This window comes from Sitophilus oryzae, unplaced genomic scaffold (genome assembly GCF_002938485.1).
Source record: "Sitophilus oryzae breed Bouriz unplaced genomic scaffold, Soryzae_2.0 scaffold_1184_pilon_pilon, whole genome shotgun sequence".
Lineage (NCBI taxonomy): Eukaryota > Metazoa > Arthropoda > Insecta > Coleoptera > Curculionidae > Sitophilus > Sitophilus oryzae.
The window spans coordinates 712,695-740,168 of NW_022145820.1; the positions used below are offsets into that span (position 1 = coordinate 712,695).

The 27,474-nt window shown below is 29.5% G+C and overlaps 1 protein-coding gene across 1 annotated transcript in view; it reads left to right on the plus strand.

Annotated features, from left to right (window-relative positions):
• The window catches only part of LOC115891556, a 145,593-nt gene that overhangs the window by 53,143 nt on the left and 64,976 nt on the right, over positions 1-27,474 (plus strand). The window contains exon 2 of the mRNA XM_030912043.1: positions 26,929-27,275. Coding sequence (XP_030767903.1) covers positions 26,929-27,275 — 347 coding nt within the window. The remainder of the gene's footprint in view (positions 1-26,928; positions 27,276-27,474) is intronic.

The window sequence follows — 27,474 nt, forward strand, 5'->3', positions numbered from 1 at the left end:
AGAATATTTTCGTGTTTTTATTATATAGTATGCCCGCGGATTGTCTTTACCAGAGGAAAAACTTTTTTATTATTGACATCTTGAGAAAAAATGCATTCTTCACAAAAATTGTTTGTTCTAAAATGGGTAATTTTGTTTATATTTTTCCAAATTTCCGTACCGTTTTAGAGAAAATTTAAAAAAAAACGTGAAAATGTATTTTTTGTAAGGTCTAAAAATCAAAACGCGTTTCTAGGGTAATATAATTTTATTTTCATTCTTTAATAGATTATTATTGATAGAATTTTAATTGGCGTCTAATTTTTTGTTGTTAAAATGTTACAGAAGCACAAAATTATTTAGTTTTAATAGTTATCGGAAAATATGATTGTTTAACAATATATGAAGTTAATCAAAATTAATAATACTCGTAACTATCTATCAAAGAATGAAATTTAAATTATATTACCATACATGCCTTTTAATTTTTAGGACTTAGGCAAAAATTAACCGTAGTTTCAAGTTTTTTTTAATTTTCTCTAAAACGGTATGGACATTTGGAAAAGTAAAAACGGGATTAATCGTTAACAAGCAAAATTTTTTATGAAGAATGCATTTTCTCAAAATGTTAACATTAAAAATGGGTGTCCTCTTGTAAAGACAAGTCCGGAGACATACTGTAGTTTATTATATGATAATATTTAGTTTTCAATACTAATAATAAACCAAGGTAATAATAATATTGTCTGATAAATTAATTTTCCAATGAAAATCAACACGTTGGAAATCATATTAAGACAACCGCTTCCCTTTGCCCTACAAACATTCGTCAACCATAGCGCAAACACAAACATAAACAGAGAAACAATTAATAACCGAAGACGCCCCGACGAGTTTCGAGCAGAACACGTGACCTAAATTAGGGATATTTATTTTATGTGACATCCGGGGTGTAATTTATTGACAGAAATTTAATCCAGTTTTACCAACTTTACCTATTAATTAATTATTTGGCATTCGCGAACCTTGAAATGAAATTTTATAAGTGCCTTTGTTATATTCTACACAGCTGTTGTAAATTACAGTTACATTTTTTGTTGATAATTGGAATATCGATGTATACGTATTCATACAGGTATGATTAAAATGTTCTATAATGAAGGGTGCTTAGACTTTCAGTTAAAGAAATTCTAATATAATATATACTCCCCGGCACAAAATTCCGCCACCTTAAAATTTTGACTGTTTGGTGTTTCATAACTTTTTATTTTGTAATCCGCTTTTTATGATTATGGTATCAGTGTGAAGATAAATTTATTGGCATTTTTTATTATTGTAATGGATTATATTCTTCGGTTAGGTGGGTTTATACCGGGGTAAATTAAAACGTTGTTTTTTACAATAAATTTAAAACATCCTGTGAAAAAAATGAGACGGGAATTTGGATAAAGAACACTTTCCTGTAATTTTAGATGTATTTCCAATATTACGTTTTTTTAATTATCCCATTATCTCTATTCTTTTACGAGATACACATTTTTAACTAAAGTATTGATTTCAGAGATTCTTTTATTGACAAAAACAATAATTTTATAATAATTTTAATAGCGTATATGTCCACCTCTCACATCAATAACAGCTCGAGGCCTTCGTCGTATCGAATGAATAAGGGTAGTGATTCTTGATCTATACTTTAAGAATATCAAGCTATAGATCAAAAAAACCCTTTACAAGAGATAAGGCTAGCTCTAACGGATGAATCTCCTTTATAGCTAACTATAGCTCTTGTAAAGACTGTGCTGGAAAAGGATGACGACGAATAGCTCTTTTCAGTTCATCGCACAAATGTTCGATTGGATTGAGGTCGGGACTACAAGGAGGTCATTCCAATTTTTCGAGTCCAACCTCATCCAGTTACTCGTTAACTACTCGTACTCCTAACTCGTTACCCTGCGCAGCGTTAATCATAAAAATCGGATTACAAATTCAAAAATTATGAAACATAAAACTTAGTCAAAATTTTAGGGTGGCGGAATTTTCTGAACAAATTCCAAAAAATATTTCCGAAATATAACATTTTCTCTTAGAAGTTGCTTTACTTTTATCGCACTAATTTAGCGCACTGAAATGACATTTTAGAGGTAGTACTATATAATTTGTCGACAATATTATATAACATAGGATACAACATTCTAATGAACAGTGCTTTCCATAAAATCAATAAAATGAAAAATATACGAAATAATGTACATGTACTGAATTCTTTCAAAAATCGACAACTATGAAACTATGAACCCTTTCCGGACATAAACAGTACATTGTAGAGAGAAACAAGCCCTATAACATAGGATACAACATGTTAATGAACATTGCTTTCCATAAAATCAATAAAATGAAAAATATACGAAATAATATACATGTACTGATTTCTTTTTAAAATCGACAACTATGAAACTATTATCCCTTCCCCGACACAAACGGTACATTGCGAGACAGGAAATTGTAGAGAGAAAAAGCCCTATAACATAGGATACAACGTTTTAATGAACAATGCTTTCCATAAAACCAATAAAATGAAAAATATACGAAATAATATACATGTACTGATTTCTTTCGAAAATCGACAACTATGAAACTATTATCCCTTCTCCGACACAAACGGTACATTGTGAGACAGGAGTTTTGCCTAGGCAAGGGTCACATACTATAAATAATTGCCTCATAATCTTCAGTAAATTTTGGATTTTTTTTTGTCAAAACTATTTTTCTCTTCTATCTGCTAAAATAAAGTGGTGGGCGAATGTTAGATCTGTTTTTATTTAAATGTTAGGAATTTCGGACTGGGCGATCAGAAACCAACAAACAAGGATCTTTTAAAACAAGGATCTTTTAAAAAAGCGTTCCTTGCTCTATATTATACTATATTAACAATAATAATATTTTGAACTTAGACACTAAGGTGCGCTGTGTTACAATTTAACAAAGTTTACGCCTTTTTCAAAAAAAAAAAAATAAATGCGATAGTATATGTAATTTTTATTGATAGAAAAAAGTAATAAAAGCTTAAAAAGTCAGCGAAAACCCGATCTTGATATCTTCTTTTTAACCGAAGATATTAGCACAATAATAACAAATACGAAAAAATAAGCCCTTAATTACCTTAATTTTATAAAACGGTATCAGTTGTCTTGGTTGCTAATTGTGACCGTTCTGATAAAAAATAAGATAGAAAGGATTAATTTATTCTAAAATCGACAATACACCAAAATACCAGATGTATTAATAGTTATAATTATTATTTTTTTTTCCACATGCCCTACGGCTAATACTTTCCGAGATACAGGCGAGAGATATCCTTAGTGGGACACCTCTCTCATGTACTGTTTCTATGAAAATATTTATAGCTCCCGCTTTAATATTTTAGATAGTTAGTATAATAAAAGCAATTTCATCTAATATTAAAGAAAGTATATATGGGGACTAATACATAGTATTTCAAAACAAAGGTAAACAAATTGAAGTTGTTATTCCTTAGTAAAAATTAAAAGTGTTAGTGCAAAAGTCGACCATTAGGGAGATATTGCGGTACAAAGTTTTTATTAAATATTTCTATTCTTATTACCTTTTTAATTTTTGACTCTGGTAAGCAGCAACGAAATGAAAAGCCGCCAGCTAAGACTCTGGGAAAAGGCCCATAGAAATTTTCTTTTATACGAATGCGAAGTTAAAATTACTTGTGATGGAAATTACTTTGTGTGCTACTTTTAAATTTCGTAACCTAGATCGAGACAGAGCAAAAATATTACGAACATAGAAACTTTATTTAGTAGCAAGAAAGTATTAAATTGCGACAAAAAAGGATATGGATCGAGGAATTCTGGGACAGAGTTTAATTCTTTTCGCAGAAGGATTCTAAAAGGAAATATATGTTTTTTATTTTCATTACAATTTCGAATAATATTATATTATGATAAAAAATTTAAATTTTACTCACTTATACTATCTTACTTTATTAGCACACATTTAAATTTAAGTGAATCTGCACAAATATAGAAAAAAATATTGAAATATTAGAGTTTTAAAAACATTGAAATTGATAATTGCCAATTTATTGAGACATATAATGTTATTTTTATATATCACTCTGTTTCTCCTCACGCAAAGAAGTTTTTTTTTCTCTAAAACTTTTTCAAAATATTATTAGCTTTTTATCGAATATCAGTGATATTATAAAAGAAGTGAAAATTCATATCTATTATATATAAGATTTTTTCACTTCTTTTATATTGAATATTTCTAATTTTAATGTGTCGTTTTTACCTTTAACTTCTTTTTAAAACTACTTACTCTAACTCTGTAGTTTTTATTTTCAATTATGTAACCATTATTGTTGGATAATTAATGGTCTTAATGTTTTTAAACCAATTTATTTGATATCTGGACTGGAACTGGTTTTGAATTTATATACTTATATTATACAGGGTGAGTCTTAAATAAATGCAAATATTTTCAGGGTTGGTAGATATCGATAAAAGAAACATATTTTCTCTTTACTTCTTTTCAAATAAGTTCAAAATAACCGAGTTATTTTACTTTGAAAATTTATAAGAAACGATTTTTTCCTCAAGTTTTGAAAACCACTGGATATTTTCTTGGTTTTCTTTCTTGCAAATTTAATATACTACATAATGTGGCAATATTTTCAACAAATTATGTTTTTTTACTAGAAACTAGTTTTTTAACTAGAAAATAAATTTCCAAAAAATTTCTCAATAAATTTTAAATTTTCATTTTTTTTCGCGTAAAAACCTTATATACTACCACTAAAAATATTTGCACTTATTTAACTCTCACCTTGTATATTTTAACCTGTATTCACTTATCTATTTTTCATACTATGTTGGTGTAGCCAAAATATTGTTGAAAGAAAAATAATATGATTTTAATATTACTATTTCTCTGAGTATAAAAAAAAATTTTGTGCAGTTTTTCTCGTGTTATATAAATTTTTCAAAGATTTTAGTAACACAGATAAAAATTATAATTTTGTCAATAGGGGACTCCAGTTTAAAATAAATAGAAACTAGTGTAATGCTATTACCGAACCGAACCCTAAAACTGGCGCTTTTTCTACCCCATTGACCGCCATTCTGCCTAATGTCGTATCATAAATAAAGCAAACACTCCCGTAATCGTGATAACTTGAAATGGTTTCACGTACCCTGATATTTAACACTCCTAAAAGCACGTTAGGTTTGAATAGCTTACGTAAATTAACTTTTGAGACTGTTTAACGATTTAAAACTAATTATATTTGCTTTTGTCGTACAACAGAAGAAAATATTAATTAATTCTTAGAAAATAAAAAATAACTAAAAATTATTAACTATAAGTAATTTAATTAACTATTTTACGCATTGTCGCCATCCAGCCTTAAGGAATTTATAGCTGGAGCCGCTATAAGTACTAATACTAGTAGTTTTTATCTTCTAGTACTAGTACTCTTTTCAGCAATCAATTTTAATTTTACTGATCTGGCTATGACCGCGATGAACTTAACCTTCAGTTACTTGCATTTGATTTCGTCAACCTATAGTTATTATAACAATCTGCAACCTATAGTTATTTTAATTGTTTTTAATTAATTAATAAAGAATATTTTAAAAATATACTTGGATCTACGTCATACAGTTGCTCTTGGTTTCATATCAACATGATTGACAAATTATATTAAACATGATGCTTATTGGGGGTTTTGCTACAGCAATATTTTTGCATCCTAACTTAAAATTATTAGGTATGATATTTTATTAAAATTAGATAAATATTTGAAATGGATAAGATGTCGATAGTAATATTATACTTGTGCAATATGCATGATATATTGTGGGTATTGCTAGAGAAAGATATTCGCATTCTAACTTGGAATTATTAGGTATGCTATTCTAATAAAACGAGGTAAGGATTTGAATGGATAAAATGTCGGTATTAATATTATACTTATGTAAAAGACCTATAAAAAATGCGAGATTGGCAACAATAATAACAATAAAAAGCAAATATAAGGAAATAAAGCGGATTTTGCTGCAGTAAAGTTATTTATAGTGAATTTTATATAGGAATGGGCGACTTTTGCTGCAGTTTGGGACTATGTTTATGTATAATTTAGCGTCCACTATTAATATATGTCATTAGGCCATTTTTTTAAAAATGGATAAGGCGGATTTTGCTTCAAATCTCAATTAATTTTTTATATATCTATCTATATAATATAATAGTGCATTTGATTAGGGATATTTAACCCAGAGTTTAGTTTTGAAGTGAAATTTCTTTACTCGCGATGTGAGTAAAAATTGATGACTGTAACACACGAGACACAAAAGGAAAGGTGGTAACGTTGACTTTTTGATTTTGAAGCGTCGTAACTCGGGCTCTAGTGAGCTAGGGGGGGGGCTGAAATTCGGAATGTAGATGGGGCTCGAAGAGCCTTATTTTTTCATGATATTTTGACATTTCATGCACTACGAAACCCCATCATCAATGATCAAATAAAAAAATCGTCCGATTTAAATGAAATTTGGTATGTCGATGTCACTGTGACAGTTAGTTTTGACGTAAGAAAGGTTAATGTCATCCGATCGCGACCACATTTGGTGGGTAGGCTATGTGAGCGACGGTGCACAGGGTACCATCCTGCAAAGTTTGATATGACGTTTTGTTTACGTCTTTATCAGGGCGAGACTAAGAATTTGATATTGAAGAAAAATGTGGGTCGATTTCGGCATAATTGGGGACGGGCTACAATGACGCCCTCGACGCGCGACTTTTCAAACCGATGCGATGCCTCTAAATGGACGAAATCAAATCATCAGGATTTTTCTTAATTATGGGTCGATTTGAACCAAACTTGGCACGTGGATAGAGGTAACCAAATGAAGTTCTCAGACGGATAGACAGACAGACAGAAGTTTCACTTCAAATTTGCGCACATAGTGCACCCACAATTTTTTTATAGATAAACAGTATAAAATGCATCTCTGGAAATAATTTTTCCTAAAACATATTTTAGTTTCGTTTTATATAAAAATAATTAAAAGTTTGTCACTGCTTTTCAAAACGGTTTATGTATATTTTCTTGATGCTTTATAACTCAAAAGTTGCCAATTAACTAAATGTATAAATTAAAGCATTTCTCCGTTTCTAGAACTTTTCATAAACTTCATAGAAATATTTTTTTCTTTCTATTATACTATCATTCGTTTCAATTTAAAATTTCAGCACAATATCTGGTATTTACGCTTGCTCTTTCAAAACTTTAATGCTTGGTGAAAAGCATCTTATTATATCTTTGCCCGCGCTGGTGCCTATAAACTTTTTAAAGTAACGTTTTATATTTTTCTTACTGCATTTTTGCTGTTGCTTATTGCAATTTGAAAACTAATGTACTAAAATGTACTAATTATGGTTGAAACAACTTCTCATACAGTCTCAGGACTTTGACAAAGGCTAGTTGTAGCCTTAGTCTCTAGCTAGTTCTCAGTCCCCGATATTAATCGTACCAAAGTTTATGGCACGAATGGTAGTTGTATCGGTGCACTTAGTGATGAGGTGTTGGTATTTCTCCATTTTTTCCACAGAATCTGCATTCTCCGTTGTTTCTTAGCTTCAATCTACTGAGGTGTTTGTTGAGGAGACTCCTGTTGAACCGATATAGGTTAGACATTATTAATTTTAATACCTAAATGAATATGTTTTATATTTTTTTAATAATGTAGTTTATTTCTCTGGCCTCTAGTTAACCCAGTTTATTTTCCTTTTTCTCTTTTGTATAAAAAAATCGGTTTCCACATTCAATAAAGAACAAAACGTTTAGAAACTCCGGCAGAAATTGTTCGTTATTCAAATTGTTTTCGTACTACGGCTAAAAATCTTATAACATAAATTCTCCGTCCCGTCCCAAAAACATACGAATGTAAACTTAAATGGAATTACTGCGTTTGCCAGGAAACGGTGCGTAGCAAAAAATTTAATTTTCTCCAAAAAATATTTCTTTAGCCGACTAGGTATAAAAAAATGGAAAAAATGCAATCTCGTTATTTCAAAGCCGGTATTTCCAGAAGAACGGATTCGTTTTTCATCTAAAGGCAGATTCCGGAAAGGTAATTTAAATTGTAGTTTTTTTTGAAAACACAACTAAAAAGTTGAGAGTCAGTATATTTTTTAATTAAAATTGGCATATGTTTTAGATATATACAGAAAAACATTATTACTCCGAATAAAAAAACCGCAACAGCAGTTCTGGAAAATTATTATATTATCTCATGTGTCTGAAGAGGGATTGGATAATCTTTATAATTACCTAATATTAGGTCAAAAGCACAATTTTATTAGGAGTAAAAATATACTTTCTGTGGCGAGGCTGTAGGTTTAACATTACAGTCGAGTCAAGAAAAAGTCATTTTTACTCCGAATAGAACATGCTATTTTTTTTCAATCGTCACAAATAATTTTTTAAACAATTTTAAACTTTCCAACTAATGTAAAAATATTTGAAAGTAATTATATATCGTATATCGTATATCGTATAATTTAGTTTTAGATCTTAGCAAGAGATCGAAAAAGGTCTAGTTTTTAATGAGAAGAAAACTTGGTTTATGGAGTGGTCAGATAGGGATTTTGAGAAGGGAAGATGTCTACAAATAAATTCTGATAGAGGGAATCGATACAAGTTTGAGAAAGTTGATACATTCACATATCTAGGAACCGTATTTCTAAGGAAATCAAATATAACTAAGGAAATTGTGACAAGAATAATGACAGGAAATAGATGTGTTATTAAGAAAATTATTAAGAATAAGAACATCTCTAGAAGTTTAAAAATCAGAATGTACCAAACAGTGATATAAACAATAGTGCTGCCTGCATTTGAAACCATCTGCTAGAGATTTTTGGAGGAAATAAGATAGACAACATGTGGACCAGAAGAACAAATGAAGAATTAAAATAACTATATCGTGCACCGAGTATACCGAAAGTAGCAAGATCACAAAGACTGAGATGGCTGAGACATATTGAAAGAATGTCTGAAGCAAGAGTTCTCAGTATGATAATGAAACGTAAAATAGGTGGAAAGAGAAGGAGTGGTAGACCGAGAACCAGATGGAGAAAGGATGTTGTAGAGGACTTGAGAAGGATCAGTGTGGATGGGTAGAAAAAAAAGACGTCATCTGAAACAAATGGAGAAAGATAACGTTTAAAGCTGTTATATATAATTATATATCGAGAAACTATGGCTACGCTGGTTGAAATTGGTACTTAATGTTAGTATAATATTATATTTTCTTCTTACTTTTATGCTTAGGCATAAAAGTGCTTTACTTTTATCCCTAGACGTTAAAATTACTTTTTATAATGACAATCACGTTGCAAAAATTAATACTTTTCTGACGTTTGAAAAAAATATATGATAATAAAATTCATACACTCCATATGTCCTTCAACACTATTGTTGAACAGTTTGAACAAAAGTTTTATCTATTCTTAAAGATATAATATGAAACGTAAGCTCTAAATTATAAATCAGATTAAAATTCTATGATATATAAGAAAGATTAAATTAATCAAAATGTTCCCCAAAAATGATGACAAAGCACAGAACGAATGATATTTGAAAAATTGCAGCTCTGTAGTTTATATCAAAGCTGGGTATTCAGAGAAAAGCAGACATTTTTATTTCGACGAGAATTCCAGGGTGCCAATTTAATTTCGTATTGCTTTTGCTGCTTGCCAAATATACTATAACTATGATTATATTTTGTAATGTAAACCCATATTTTCAGATTTTTATAATATCTAATAACATTTTGTAATTACTTAACAGAAACTATACAAAAAAATAGAATTGGTATATCACAGTCATATAAATTGTGAAAATTATATAAAATTATACGAGGCATTTTTATTAAATATATATAGTAATAAGCTTCATATTTTATTCATTCCTCTAATATCTTTCTTACTAGAATGGTTTATTAATTTTTAATATGTCGCTAATTTATTCCCCTAATTTATTCATATTGAAATATTATATTGATGTATAATGCTACTGATATACAGGTTGTTACTTTGTTTATTACTCGCGGCAAGAGCTTTATGGTTGAAATATGGCCACAATACTACAACCTCGGCCCGCTCGTCGAGAGACGACGCGACGGCACGAGTCGGAAGTTTAGCTTAGTACTAATTTGGAATGTACGCAGTGTTGCCATTCTGTTCCCCAATAAGTAACCGTCCAGTTAACAGTCTGTATAATTATAAAATGGAAATTCTACTTTGACTTAACAATTATATTTGTGTGTAACACTGAAAATGCCTAATAATACCTTTTCACCCTCTTATTGTATGTAAAATTTATTTAACAACATAAGCAATTTATACTCCATATGTTAAAATATATTTTTTATATTTCATAATATTATTTTATATTTATTTAATTTAATATAATCTTTTTTTAGTTTTGTGAATGAATGTTAAAACATTTTATATACTAGTAATTATATGAATAAAATTATAAAACATCTTGATTTGAATTAGTTACTTTTTTCGAGAATTTTATGAACAAATTAAATAAAGTTAAATATATTAATTTATTATTAATTATTATTTATATATTTGTTTATGACTAGATTGTATGAGAGATATGGATATTATTTACACAGCATAACAATAGCAAGAGGGGGCAATTAAAATTTTAAAGTGGATTTATTAAGTTTGATGTTTAAGGCCCAGTATTCTTAAATAGAGGACAATATTAAATTAATACATTATTCTTTAATATATCTCCTGTTACCATTGTGGGGAAAAATACTTAATTAATTAAAAATATTTTCATTAACTCCCCCCTCTTATCTGGGTTATCCTATAACTTATCGAAAAGGTGAAAACTGGTTTCGGTACTGTCTTTCACGTAGTATCTAGCAGCGTAGCTAGTTTTTTTGTTGAGAGCTGTAATTTTTGAAATGTGACTTAAAATTATGTTTTTTAAATGGCACACACTATATTAATATTTTATTTGATTCATATTATGACCTTTCTTTAAATCTATATAGTCCATACTTATGCAGCTAAAAAATAAGGTAAACAAAATGCGTTATTTAACTTTTTAACATAAATCAACCTAATTTAAAAGAGTATTACTATTTTATTTATTTTAGTTTAACCAGATAATTTCTTTTAAACAAGAACAAATAGGGAAACACATATATCCAAAGAAAATATTTTTTGTTCTATACACTCTATATATTTAATAGTTTAATATCTCATTAATTTCCATAAAGTCTATTTGAGATAATCTTTGACATAAGTGTGTGAGGAGAATGTATTTCATACATTTATTAAAATGTTTATTGCTTGAAGATTTTTTGGAAATAATTTTGAATTATGGTTCGTGATATTAATTTTATTATAATTATTTTCTCCAAAGTTATTCAATAAGGTTGGCAAGTATTTTTCTGTACGAAAGAGAAAAATTTTCCTACATTTATTTACATGTTTTAAATAATATAGTATGTGTATTTGGTGCTCATTAAGTGCCTTTTATCGTTCAAATGCAATAGAGGATTGGAAACCATACAGTGGCTTGAATAGCGTAAACAAATCATTAAGTAAAATTTGTTTAGTTGGAATTACTACTATTATGTTACTGAATATTTGTAGGATATAATAAACAAAACTGCTTTAAATAAAATTATTAAATTAAATTAAAGAAGTTGTAGTTTGAAAACAAGATAAAGACTGTATAACTTGACCTTAAAATTTCAAATGTGGTAAATGACTGATATTTATATTGTTGCATTTTTGCGAAGACTAATTGTTGTTTGTATAAAGGGTTAGTCAACGATAGAGTAATTAAAGGAAGGCTAAGATACACAATATAAAATAGTATGTCTAGCATAGAATTAGAAAATCCTCATCTTTTTGTTTAATTTAATGGCTATCGGTTCATTATACGAATAATTTTTACATCATTAACGTCTGTTTAGGGCTTATATCTTGTGAATGTTGACATGCTTGAAGTTACCAAAGAATTCAGTACTTTAAAAAAAAATATGTTTTTAAATTCGAAAATTCAATTTAAATTAAAAGAGTATAAACAAATGTAGTTTCATTTAAGAAAAATAGAAAAAAATATATTGATATTTAGTTAGAAAAAATATATTATTTAAAAAAAAAATAAGGGAATAATAGTTTTAAAATACAACAACTAAAATTATTGTTGCTTCATATAAACAGTCAAACGGAATTATTAATTATCTACTCCGGAACTAATTGGACTGACTCTGAATTAATAATGAACTGGTTTCCTGTGACCTACAAAGAGAGAATTAGAACTGTATCTAAAGATTGTTATGCACCAGAGGTAAATGTCCTTCGACATTCGAACTAGGCGTCGTGCTGTGTTGTGACAATTTCAAATGTTAATAAAATTGCCGAAAAAATGTTAACGCATAAAGGAGAGCGTAATTGGGGCGTTTTACATTGGGGGCGTGCAATTACATTCAATAACTCAACTTTCCCAGATATTCAACTCTCTGGAAACAAAATTTTATAGCTTCATAGTTTCTCACATCGATTTGATCAAAAGCAAAAATGGATTCAAGCAGTTCGACAAAACAAGTTAGTAAACAAAGTGCTCGTTACATCATCAACAAATTAAGAAGACATATACTATGAGAGGATAAAATATAATTTGCAATATTAATGGTATTTCATAGTTTCTCACATCGATTTGATCAAAAGCAAAAATGGATTCAAGCAGTTCGACGAAACAAGTTAGTAAACAAAGTGCTCGTTACATCATCAACAAATTAAGAAGACATATACTATGAGAGGATAAAATATAATTTGCAATATTAATGGTATACTTTTTTTAATCAACTAGCGATTAAAGCTACTCCTGGCGAGCAGCGCGGCCAGCATCTTGGCGAGCATCGCATCGAGATGCCTCACTATGTTTGTGCCCTTTTAGATTGAGACTGCAACTCTACTAGTTCCTAGATTTTCCTTATAAAATAATATAAATATAGGTATATAAATTACTACCTATACTTATAAAATAATATAAGTATAAGCTTATAAATTACTTATACTTATAAAAAATGGGGAAAAAGCTTTTCCCTTTTTTATAAGTCGTCAAATTAATTATTAATAATAACCGTCAAGTCAAGACAGCCGGATTCAATTTAAGTACCTATTTATTAATGTTAATATACATTTTCCTATATTACCGATTGTCGATATCCTATATAATTAATTTATTATAAGTAAATGAGACTAAAACCACAAAAAATAAATCCGTGTTCATATTCAGAATAGCTACAAACACAAAAGTATGTTTTTTATTATGAAATTTAACCGATTTTGTAGTACTTTATATTATATAATTATCCATTACAGTTTAGATGTCATCGAATACATGTCCATTAAGTGGTGATATGTTTTGCTCACTATGTAATATGTCGATGGTAAAAGCTAAGGGTTGGAGGATTTTAAGGTACTCTTCAATATATTCGAATTTCTTTCATTCATCTATCGGGCTACATAACGGAGTCGGGGACTCAGTTGAATTGTATTGAGTATTGTTTTTGTTTGCTGCCTGGCTGCCATCTAACAGTTTAAAAAAATGCTGCTCTTAAAAATTTATCATAAAAATATATAAATATCGGTTTTAAGTCTTTTCTAAAAAGACTGAATTTTTCTATTTCGGAATAAAAATGTAAATCGCAAATCATTTTGAAAAAAAAAACTTAAATTTTAAGTCTTAAGTACTTTTGAACAATGACTTAAGTCATTAAAATAATCTAAATAAAAAAAACTTAAGTTTTCTGTGAGCTTGTAGCACTGGTACCTACAAATTTGTACGGAACTCTCGGTATAGAGTGGTGCGAGTCCGACACGCACCTGTTCGTTTTTTTCCTTTTTCATTAAATGTAGGTAATATTAAAAATAAAGAAAAATATCTAATATCAGTTTAACCGTTCTCACTTGAGTAGTATTTCTAACATAACTCCAATTAAACTAGCTAAAACAAATCGAGATCATTATTTACATAAAGCTGACTGGTCGACTCGCATGTCGATATGAATGTTTACCCACTTGCAACCTGAAACGGAAAATCGACTTTGGTTCGTTCTCACGAACCTGATCGTTCTACCAGCTTTGCGCGTTAATGGATTAAAACTTTCCTTTTTGATTAAATATTTGTGATTGATTGTTTAATTTCTTGCGTTGCTTAAAAGCCCCGACTGAAAGCTTTTAAGAGTAGTAGCGCTCGCATGACGCTTTTGTTCATAAATTTCGTAGCGGAACGAAAAAGAATGGTCCTTCCAAAAGACGTTTCGAAGTTTTATTATGTAAGTATAATGTTGGAGATTTTTCTCTTGCTGTAACATCGGGCAATTTGTTTCTGTTTGCTCAACATAGAAAAGTTACCAAGTTTAAGCAGACCAAAAATAAATTACTTGGAATAGCACATATTTTAGCTCTTTGCTTGTTTAGGCTACGAATTTCTAAGAAAATATTTTGTAAGTTTTGTACTAATTAACGTTTATTATGGTATTAGGTTTTAATACTTCATACTAACATTATTATACTTAAATAAGTCCAAATATTTTTAGGGATAGTATATTTAGACTCCAGAAATACGATTATGAGATTTTCCTTTAAAAAAAATTGAAAATTTGGAATTTTTTGAAATTTTTTTGGATTTTTTTTTAGTTTTTAGTTAAAAACATACTTTGTTGATAAAGTGACAATATAGGTAGTAGATTAAATTTACAAGAAAGAATATCCGGAAAAGATCCAGTAGTTCTCAAAATTTGAGCAAAAAAATAATTTTTTTGGAAATTTTCAAAGTAAAATAACTCGGTTATTTTAGATTTATTTGAGAAACGGTAAAGAGTTTCTTTTATTGAGATCTACCAGCCCTAAAAATAATTGCACTTATTTAAGACTCACCTTATATATCTAAGTTGGCAAGGAGATTTAAGCATAGTGTGTTTGTGGATGAGTTATTTTATTTACATTAAAATAATAATAATAAAGTAGATAATCCCCACTATCGTCCACTGCTTTTCATGGACAATTGTCCTCTTGAACTTAGAACTGAAACCAAATTTCTAGGCTTAGTATTTGATGAAAAACTTACGTGGAAATCACATATAAATGGTTTAGTGTTACGGTGCAAGAATTTATTATTTCGTTTATATTAAAACCAGTAATAGCAATTACTTCGCCATGAATTATTTTACTGAAAGCCATTAATTAAAGTTATTATTCGGAGACAAAGCCTCTTTTAATGCCCTGCAATCCCGCGCTAGACGTATGGCTCAACACTTCGTAAAAAGAAACAATTGTCTGGTCATTTTTCATATTTTTTGTCCACAAATTGTCCCAGCAGAGGGAGCAATAATTCTACGTTCTATGATGACGTGAGCGTTTTGTGAGAAAACTTTTACTGCTTTGGGATGTTCATTTCGAAGAGGCAATTGAATATTATTTTATCATTAATATATTTATTTGTTAATATGAGTATTTTATCACAAATACTCTGAAGTTTTGGTGTAATTGTATTTTGAGTATCAGTCACATTTGCAAACTAAGCTACTAGGAAAAAAAAATGCATAAACCAAGGTATTATATTTTATAAAGATATTATAAACATAATTATTATTTTTTAACCTAACATTTGTCTCCCTAACTGTAACTTCTATAATTTTACAAAGATAAAATATAATTATGATTTGTTTATTTATAAGTTTAAGATTTAATTATAAACAATAATGTTAAGAATTGTAGTTTTCAAAACATATTTTATTTTTTGTGCATTTTGTTTAAAATATAAATTTCCAAAAGTTAGTTGTCCTCTATATTATAATATTTTACTTTTTTAATTTAATATGGAAGAACAAATATTTTAAGTAAGCCTTTCTATGTATAAGTTGATAAATTTTAAATAAGAAATATACAATTAACACTCTATTTAGTTTGTTTATTTGTTTTTGCACAACTTTGATAATACCTACACATATACTGGCTTAAAATATGTATGCAAAATAATCTAATGAACTCTTATTAAAACAAGTTTTGTAGTACTACTGGAATAAATGAAAATATAGCGGTTATGTTTATTGTATTAATTAGGTAAATAATGTGATTTTTATAATAAAATTAACGATATTTTAATTGTATTTATAATCTACTTAAATGAGTTTAACTACATATTAAGGCTTTAAAAACAATTTTTTAAACAATTTAATTTAAACAATTTTAATAAAAAATTGTAATAAAATTTTGCTTTTTTAAAAATTGTTATAATGTTTAAAATAATAAAAGATTTTACACTAAAATAATAAAAATATTGAGATTTAAAGATATTATTATGTAGTTATATTTTGTGTCTCATACCTACACAAATTATGCTAGAATTAATAGTAGCTTGTGCGTCGAAGAAATATATCTGTTAATATTAAGAGTATATTATGCTGTAAAACTTTTTGTTGTTAATTAAAACTATTAAGAATTAAAAGAATTAAAAATAAAATACATTTTAGAACCTATTATAATATATTTCATTTAACACTAAACAATTTTATTTTGTTTGTGTTTTGCGCCATATAACAATTTGATTGACCTTTTGTTTCTAGATGAAAAGATAGTTAATAATAAATAATAAATAATTAAAAAATAATATTATCATAGTTTAATTTGGGAGTGTAGTTTAGACAAAGTTTGACACATGATATTTAAATTAATATTCAAAAAGTGTACAGATAAATAGATACACTATAACGACATTATACATTTCTGGATAATTTGTTCCACTTTATGTAGCTTAAATAATGAAATTGGCTAACAAGTCTTTTTATAAGGTTATTTTAAAGTGTATTTATTAAATGTATATTTTTTTTAATAAATAGATACAATATAAAATATAAAGTACCTTCTTTTTATTTTAAAAACAACCTAGCTAATTATTTTATTATCAAATTTATTATTTATATTGAGAAAAGTGACTTATGTAATTTTTTTTCCTTTAAACCAGAAAATCAGATATATAAAATTTATCATATTTATTCTAAAATATTATATACAACATATTCTATTCTAGTATCGTATATATTTGTAGCAAGTATGAGGTGTTTTATGTGTAAATTCTGCCGCAGTAAAGCCATTAATTAAAACTAAAATTTCGCTACAAAGCTTTGCCTAATCTGCTGCAAAATGCGCTGCCGGACGTTTGGCTTGGAGCCATGTGAAAAGAAATCGTCGGTCGGATGGTCGTTTTTCATAGTTTTTGCTGGTACACCGTCCCACCACGGTATTAATTTAGAACTCGACGGTCGGATATGCAGGTCGCATGCTTTTCGTCATTTAACCGTCTAAATATACACTTACACGGTTTCAAAATTTCAGTTTTGGTCTCAAAAATACCGCTAAAGAGATAGTTAAAAGTAAAAAAAAATATTTTCTAAAGATTTGAATAGCCATTTTTCTTTTAAATTTTAAAGATTTCAATCACGCTAGCATCTAAGTAATTGTTAACTAATGTCTACCTAACTGTAATAAAAATTAGGTAGTTAAATAAACATAATATACAAGGTGAATTTTAAATAACTGCAAATATTTTTTGGGGCTGGTAGGTCTCTCCAACTGGAGCAAATACAGAAAATATGAAAACAATAATATTGAAATTAATGCATGTGAAGAATACAGGTAACTGGGTTCGATATTCCCAGGCGATGGAACGGACGATAGAAAAATAAACAACAGAGTAATACAAGCACGAAGAGTTATCAGATGCATAAATGGCATTCTATGGATCACTGAAATTACAAAGAACAGGGAATATAATATGTACGATACACTAGTTAAAAGCATATTACTCTATGGATGCGAAACATGGCGACTCATTGAAAGGAAATTAGAGACAACAGAAAGGATAAAATCAGAAATGAAGACATTAGACGACATATGGGAATAGAGGGAATAATAATTAATGATATAAGAACAAAAACAATTAATATGGTACGGTCACGTTCAGAGAATGCACAATGAGAGAATTCCAAAACAAGTATTTCATTGCATACCACCTGGTAAACGAAAGAGAGGACGTCCCAAGGAAATATGGATGGAAGGAATAAGACGATCGATGAGCGAGAAAAATCTTACCGATGATCAATGGGAAAATCGCACAGGGTAGAATTTAGGCATCGGACAACGTCGTAGGACGTTGTGACCCGAATTTATATATATATATAAATTTCGATAAAAGAAACATATTTTTTCTTGGCTTGTTTTATATTTATTAATCAAGTGTTAATTAATTAACAATATTTTCAATATGGCAAAACTTTCAGAAACATTAATTTTGTATAAAAATTATACTAAGGTAAAAATAGCTCCTCAAAATGTATTTTACATTATCATGCCTGCTTAAAAGAAACCGCAATAAATACTAACGCCTAACCACTATAAATATAAACATAGCTAGATGACTCGAGGCTTGTAGAATGTAGAATATTTAGGAGGGGCGTTAACCACGACGAGCTTATAACTCATCATACTCAGGGCTTTGACACAAGTCTGAGACGGCTTCATAGAGGCTAGTTCTCTCCATCTCCATCTCCAATATCAGTCGTTGGAGACTTTTAATATATAATACAATAATAATAAAATAATAAATTAATAAGCATTCAGCATCGCAAATAAACATCTAACTAATTGTAACTTTAAGTTAAAAAACATAAATTACACATTATATATCAGATCTGTTATATGTAAGAGTTTCTAAAATACAAGCAATTACTAATATGTCATAACCATATGTGTGCATTTTTTGTAACTGAAATTATATTTCAGTCTCTTTTATATACCTTTTATTTAAATGGAAATATAATTCTTACTTTTGTATCTCAACAATTATTATTTTTTGGTGTTATAAATTTGGTAAACTGAATAATTATCCGAAAAAATAATGAGGACGGTAATCTTATCGTACAACAGTTCTGTTACACAAAACTATAAAGTTTTGTTTTTATTCCTTTCTATATTATCATCATCCTTAGCTTATTCAACCATTTCCAATTATGGTGTAGCCTCCCTCTGATATTTAGATACTTTCTTTCTAGTTGGGCCCATTATTGTTCTTTCTATGCGGGCCCAAGTTGTCCCTGCTAATTTCCTAATATCATGGTCCCATTTCAGGTTCGGTCTTCCTCTAGGTCTCTTAATTTCTTGTGGGTACCATGCTGTAATTTTTGTGGTCTATCTGTTGTCCGTCCTTCTTGCCAGGTGTCGGGCCTATTGCCACGTGAGGGATTTGATTATGTGGACGACTTATGTTACTTATGTTATTTTGTCGTATCCACTCTATTCTGTTACGGTCTCTCTTGGTTATTCCCAGCATATTTCGTTCCATTGAGAGATCCGCAGTTTCCTTATAATGTTCGTTTTAAGTGTCCAGGTTTCGCATACATAGGTCATGACTGGTAGTACACATTGGTCGTATGTTTTCTTCTTTAGTTAAAGTACCATTCTAACTTTCCTTAAAGACTCTAAATATTCATGCTATTTAGTTGCATATTGGTTTGCTTTATATGTGTAGTATATAAGTCGAATGCACATTATCCATTATTTATACATTTTTTAAGGGTTAGAGTAACGACTACCTATTCTTAACTCGATGGTTACAGCAATTTGTTGCATGCTTTTCTTCACTAAAATCGAACAGCTATACTCCCACCGATTGCAGAGCTTGAAGTTTCTAAACGTAAATTACAGTTCAATGAGTGAAATTTTAACTTTTTCTTTGCTATAGTTTGTTATAATTTGACACTTTGTTATGGAATTAAGTTAGTTAAAAAAAATAGAAACGGCATTTAGAAATAAGGGGTTCTACACGATTATTTATATACAGTTGAATCGATATTATGATAACCAAATAATATATATGAGACGTTGCAATTGTTTCTGCTTGATAGTAATTTAAAACGAAGTATAACCCTTTGCTAACGATATTTCCATTCCAGCATTTCAATAAATTAGACCTATACACTACTGCATATACCGTATGATCGAATAAAAACGGCGTGAGCGATGGCTATGAAATGAATATCGCTGTCATTTTATATGTAAAATTATATGGGTAATGTCATCGATCGTCATTTCATGGCCATCGCTGACGCCGTTTTTATTCGATCATACGGTATATGTAAACTTCATGTAACATAGAATATAAGGAGTGCATGAAAGTTTTATTGAAAATGACATGTTGTTATTGTTAAATAATATAAGTATTTAAAACACACTAAATTTTTCTGGTTGAATATTAACAGATGCTTTTAGTGGAAGTCCCAGTATGTTTGGTAATAGTTTTATCTACCGTCAGTGAATTAAGAAGCTCTTAACTTACGCATTTTTTGCACTCACGCATTCCTTGTTTAGATGACTACTAAAAAGAAAAAATATTTTGTAAAACATTTATTTGCACTAAATTTGAAAAATATGTTATGAATACCTTTTCATTTCCATAGTTGTGTACTTTTTTTGCTGTGCACCATTTTTCATACTTAGGGTATGTATATACATAGTTCTGTTTCGATCTTGATGAAAGCAATCCAGAAATGAATGCCTCTTCTTCAATGTCAGAGGGAATACTTTTCGAATCGCTCATTTTTTCAACTAGTGACATCATTATTATTTACTGTCATATTGACATTGCCATGCATGCTGTAATTTGAACAAAGGTTTAAGGTAATAATTGATTTTTAGGATAGGTATCTGGGGTGGCAGTTTTATGTAATGACTAATTTTAATTATGTTTATATCTATAAAATAATTGTTCGCAATAACAGAGATATTTATAATTGGCTTTAATTTCTTCCTGGTAAATATTAAATATTTTGATAATTATATTGGCATTGTTAATTATGAAAATAATTATTATACTGGTGGAATAGTTGTTTTGAACGTTAATTAAATGACCTTCTTGTAGTTTGTACTAAATTGTAATATTCACTATACAGGGTGAGTCTTATATAATTGCAAATATTTTTAGGGGTAGTATATTTTGACCCCAGAAACAGAGTTTTTTTCGCGAAAAAAAATGAAAATTTTTAATTTTTTTTAGTTAAAAAAACATAATTTCTTAATAATATGGCAACATAGATAGCAAATTAAATTTACAAGAAAAAAAATCATCCAGTGGTCCTCAAGATTTAAGCAAAAACATTTTTTTTTTAATTTTAAAAAAGTTAAATATCTTAGATATTTTGGATTTATTTGAAAAACGGTAAAAAGAGAATATGGTTCTTATATCGAGATCTACCAGCCTTGAAAACATTTGCACTTATTTGAGACTCACCCTGTATAATGCGTAAAATTAGATAACTAAACTCTATCGTTTAAGCTAATATAATTAGTCGTTTTAATTATCGTAATAATTCTTCTAGTTTTAATTATTATGGATTACAGGGACCCCTGAAGGTCTCAATTATTGACATTAATTCTTTACAGTAAGAATACATTACTTTGAGTAACAATACTTTCGATGTGATATGTGCAACATATAAAATTTAAAAAAAATTGTTAATCTTTTCATACTGTAACCGTATTCAATAACGGTTAGTAACAAAGGTTAGTAGCTTCTATATTTTTTAATTTTTATTATTAGTGTGCAGCTAATCGATCAATTATCCTTATACTACTATTTTCCATTCTACTTTAAATTTCTCTATGTATACTAGTGACTTTCTACCATTTGCTCTTTCCCAATACACATTATTTATAAGGGAGTCGTTTTATCAAATATCTTCCCAATTGAGTCCATTGGATTTTACATATTTCACTATATATTTTATTTTTTGAATGGTTTGAATGTTTTTTTTTGGAAATAAGCCACGTTAGAGCAGCTTAATTTTGAAAAGTACCTTATTATATCCTTTAATTAAAAACAACTGATTTATTTCTTGATATGTTAGATGCTAAAAAGCTCTTAATGAATCGGTTTTGTAAAAAGCCCTGTATTGTATGTAACTCTGTCTATTGTATGTATAACATATAATTTCTCTATACCAACGAAAAAAATAGTAAAAAAGAGCCTAAAGAAAAAAATCTCCAAAAACACAATCTACGTATTCGTTGTTTATCTTTCATTTAACGAAGCGTAATTTTATCAGTGGGTAGATATTTTCGTATAGGTGGTTCGGTATTTTTGTGGCTCATGTGGATCGGCAATAATTACAAAGTTCTGTCAATTTAAAGGAACAAAATATAAAGTAGTAGTAAATTCTAGAATAAGGTACATCAAAATTGTTAAGGTGGTACAGCGACTGGAAAATAAAATAATTTGTAATTTGACTATATTAAACTTTATACGACAAATTTGTTGGGTATATTCATAGGAAAAATGTTCGCGACAAAAGTAAATTCTCATAATGGAAACACATTTTTATATTACTATCTATGTATAATAGGGTGGTCGATAAAAATTATCTTTTTACGGCGCTGCAAAATATCCTTCCTTTTGACCAAAAACTACTGGAATTTTTTTTATTTTAAACAAAAAGTGAAAAAGGTTTTGTGAAAAAATTGAAAAAAAAGTGAAAATTTGGGGAAAAAAACGTTTTCAGAAAGGTTTGAAACGTTTTCTCAGCATGTAAAAGACCATACCATAACGTGGTATACTGATGCTTCCAAAACCAAAGCAGGGACAGGGATAGGAATATTTGAGCTGAAAACTAAATACTCTGAATCAATGGGTACCCCAGCATCCTTCAGGCAGAAATCTACGCTGTCGAAAGATGCTAATTCTTAGATAGGAACTACCATCAACTCAGTAACGATCAATTCGAAGTTGCTCGAAGAATACCTAGAGTAAGCCACTTTTGAGAAACACCCGGTATATAACACTATTTAGAAACTTTATGACTGAAATAATTTTACTCAAATAGTACCGTGTGATCGAATAAACAGCGTCCAGTTGGCTTGGAAATAGACATCGATGACATTCCCCATATAATTTTACCTCTGTCTTGATTCAATGTGCAGCGTTTCATCATTTTCATTATTCTTTATCAGTTATACAAACCTTATTTAGCTTATGTCTGAAATAATGTCACTCTAATAGTATTTATCTATCTAAATTGGTCAAAAAATGCATAGAGAAGCTGAACAAATTAGGCAAAGAAAATAAAGTTCTTCTACTCTGGGTGCCCGCTCACCAAGGGATAGAAGACAATGAAAAAGCTAATGATCTAGCTAGAAAAGAAGCAAACGCTCCACTACCTGGACCAGAACCGTTCTGTTTTTTAAGCGAAAATCAACTAAAAGCGAAACTGAAGAACCTGAAAGACTCCATTCGTAACCTGAAATGGGAGTCCTCCGACGGTCTAAGACACTCGAAAAAGATCCTCAGAACTTACGACCGGGAAAAATCAAATATTTTCCTTAATTTAACTAAATACAATCTTCGGATTGTCACGAAGTTTCTAACATGACAATGTCTCCTCAACGAACACCTCAGTAGGCTAAATCTGAGAAACAACAGCAAATGCAGATTCTGTGGGGAAAATGGGGAAACACCAGAACACCTTATCACTGAATGCGCCGAGACGACGACCGTTCGTGCCATGAATTTTGGTACGCCTTATGTCGAGGATGGACAGCTAGCCCCTGTAGAGCCTTCTCAGATATTGGCTTTTATTAAAGCCTTGAGACTTTATGATGAGTTATAGCTCATTATAACACAAGAAAGTGGAACACAATAGATCTGTAATGTCGCGGTGATTAATTCCCCTCCTAAATGTTCTACATTCTAGTATCACTTGATTTTACATCTTTGAAAAATCAAGAAAATGTAAATATAACAGATGAAAATATAATATATTTCCGGTTAAACTATCTATTACTAAAAACCATTTTCAAAAATATGTTTAATACATTAATAGTTTTTCTCAAGTTATTGAGACATTTATTGAAATGTTTTAATATCCAATTCAGAAAGTGGACTACTATTATCTATATTTCACACCGAAATGGTATATTTATCAAACAAAGCCAAAGGTCTATAAAATAGTACTCTATTCGACTGACAAACTTAATATTTACAAATAAATAGCTCGGGGTATCTGAATAATGCATATCTGCACCAGGGAAATGCAAAGTTGAGAAATATTCACATTGAATCTAAATTGGCAGACAGAAACACGTATTCTTTAATATCTAGTGAGGAAAATTTATATATTTTTATCAGACAACTACATACCTCTAAATATTATTGGTCCTTATAATTTATTGTCTTATATAGTGATTTACGAAATTACGAGACTAGTGATTTTTTTAAACACACCGACGTTATATTAACTTTCATTTAATGCTCACAGCTTTTTCTATTATAGAAGTTTACGCTGTGAAATGGTAATTTTATTCCTACTTTTATTCAAGACGCCTTTTTAGAAGACTTTAAAGTAAGATTTTTATAAATTGGATATAAAGCTTATTGAAAATTTTATCTGACATAGTCATTAAATTACATTTCCAATAAAGCCTTTTCTATATTTTATAAAAGATTTTCTCTGTTTTCTTCCACAATACGATTTTCTTTGACTGTAAAATCCATTTGCCGGAGGTGTATATTACATTTCTTCATGGACGTATTGGACCAGATAAAAGTAGACATCAATGAATCTTTTATTATTTTCAGATTGTCGAGTTCGAACGTAAGAGATTGAATTGGGTGTTAGGAGGGACAACAAAATTTTTATTAAATTGTTTGAAAATACCATAAAGATTTCTGTCAATGATATACTTATTTCTACATGAATGCAATTAATAATATACAGGGTGGTCCAAACTGTATTCCGGAAACTTTAGCAACATATTCTGTAGATAAAAAAATAGTAAAAAAGTTCGTATAAATGTATGTCCTAAAATGCTTAGTTTCGAAAATACAGGGTGCAGAAATTTCTTTTTTATTTCGAATTTTTTCAAATAGTTTCTGAAATAAGGTCAATATTTGGATGAAAATTGGTGTTAGGTTAGGGGGAGTTTTTTGACATGAGAAATTTGATTTTGATATCAATATGACTCCTACTTGTAGAGGGCGCCACCTACATATTTATTAACTGGTCTGAAGAGTAATAACTTTTTGTCCGTACCTGTATAAAACTACTGAGCAAAAAAATATACGTTTTCTACGTAAAAAGGTTTCTTGGTAAAAAACGCTACGAGTTGTGGCTCTCGAGATATTTTGCATTGAAATTATCAATACCTGTCATCATTGACTTAAGTTAAACATTTTACTAAATGGTTATTAGACTGAAATCATAAATTTGATGTTTTTGTGCCAAAAGTTCAACAGAAACTCTTTTATCATAATTTTTTGAAGAAACATTTATCTTTAATTAAAAAAAATAAAAAGTTCCCAAATTTATATTTTCAGTCAAATTACTATCTACTAAACAGGTTTCTTTTTTGTCAATAATGACATGTATTGACTATTTCTATTCTAAATATCTTGAGAACGGTTACTCGTAGCAATTTTTACCAAGAGACATTTTTTACGTAAAAAATCACGGGAATGTATATTTTTTCACTCAGTAATTTTATACCGATACGGACGAAAACTTATTACTCTACAAACCAGTTTAAACACATGTAGGTGGCACCCCCTACAAATAGGAGCCATATTGACATCAAACTTTTATTAAATTGCGCAAAACGTTGTCGATTCCCTACTTCCCGAAAAATCAAGACAAACGTAAGAGCAAGCCTATGTAAAACTTGAAGATTGGTGTAAAGGGTAAAGGAATAAAGAATAGTAGTAACGAAAAGGTTCTCCTGGCATATTTTGAACATCATTCAAAACATAGGAAGGCTTTATCACTTTGGGTATATTATTCCATGCTACGTTCAGTTATATCAATGAAGAAAAATACAGATATTAGTAAGTCCATTTAATTGCATTTCTAAAAAGAAAATCGGAAGGATTTTTGTCAAAAAATCGAGAATTTTAAGAAAATAAGACATAACTAGTTTTTTGTTGGAAGCTGATGATAAAACTTATTTCCTGACAAAAGTTTCATTGATAGTGGGACTTGCGGGAGCCTGCCGTCGGCGTCGTATCGAGTTGACAAATCTGCAGCTGTAAAATGTTAAAGATGAAGGACAATGCATTCATGTCATTATTCCATTTACGAAAACAAAGATATCACGAGATTTTTTTTAACGAAAGGGAATGTTGAAGGAATAAATATGGTGGAAATGGTTCGAAGATATATAGCTATGCGGTCTAGCAACACAGAGCATACTCGTTTTTTTGTGGGGTACAGAAATGGAAAATGTATTAAGCAACCCGTTGGCATTAATACTGCCGTATAAAATAGCATTGTTCCTAAGTCTTCCAAATCCACAACAATACACTGGACATTGTTTCCGTAGATCGTCTGCGTCGTTGCTTGCAGATTCAGGAGTGGATTTATTAACTGTTAAAACATATGGTGGTTGGCGCTCTAACACAGTGGCAGAGAGCTGTGTTGATGGGTCTTCAACAAGTTCAAGCACTCAGGAAATAAATTTACTTTCTAAAAATTCAACTCACCTATCATCGTCTGGAATTGATTTAACCCATTGTACTGATATTATAATTAATGTTTACAATAAATAAACGTGTTTAGGTACCTTTTTTTGCTTGTTTATTATTTTAAAATTTGCGTGTTATTATGAAAGCCATAATGACATCCAAACGACAATGTTAAATGTGTCATAATGACATTGTCGTAGATTAATCTCTAAAACCAAATTATTTTCATTAGAATCGATTTATTAACCAGTAAATTATTTTGTTTTTACAAAATGTGACAATGTATTAGATTATTTTCTCTAATTAATTTATTTTTGTTACAGTTTGTACGGCTCTGAGGAATGTCCACATAAAAATACCATCAGCTGTGGTACGAGGCCACGACGCAACATTGCAATGCTTCTACGACTTGGAAAGTGATAAACTCTATTCCGTAAAGTGGTACCGCGGTGGATGGGAGTTTTTCCGTTATTGCCCCAGCGAGTTTCCGCCAATCAAACAATTCAAAATTCGTGGACTTAATATCAGAGAAAAAGATTCGCGCGATACGCAAGTGGTGTTAGAGCGTGTCAGTAAAGAAATCAGTGGACCGTTTAGTTGTGAAGTGACAGCAGATCAGCCAAGTTTTTTTACGGATATTCAAACGGCCGAATTAAAGGTAATATATTTACTATATAGCGTAATCATTAATAATTTAAGGTTTCTTAAATTCGGGTTCTAGTAACTACAGTAGAATTATAAAATCCTTAATAGGTTTTCTCTTTTCAAAAACATGATATCTTTGAGTGGTGACATGTAAACAAATTATAATACCATACGACGGAGTAAAAATGATTTTTAAATAGTGTCGTTTAAAA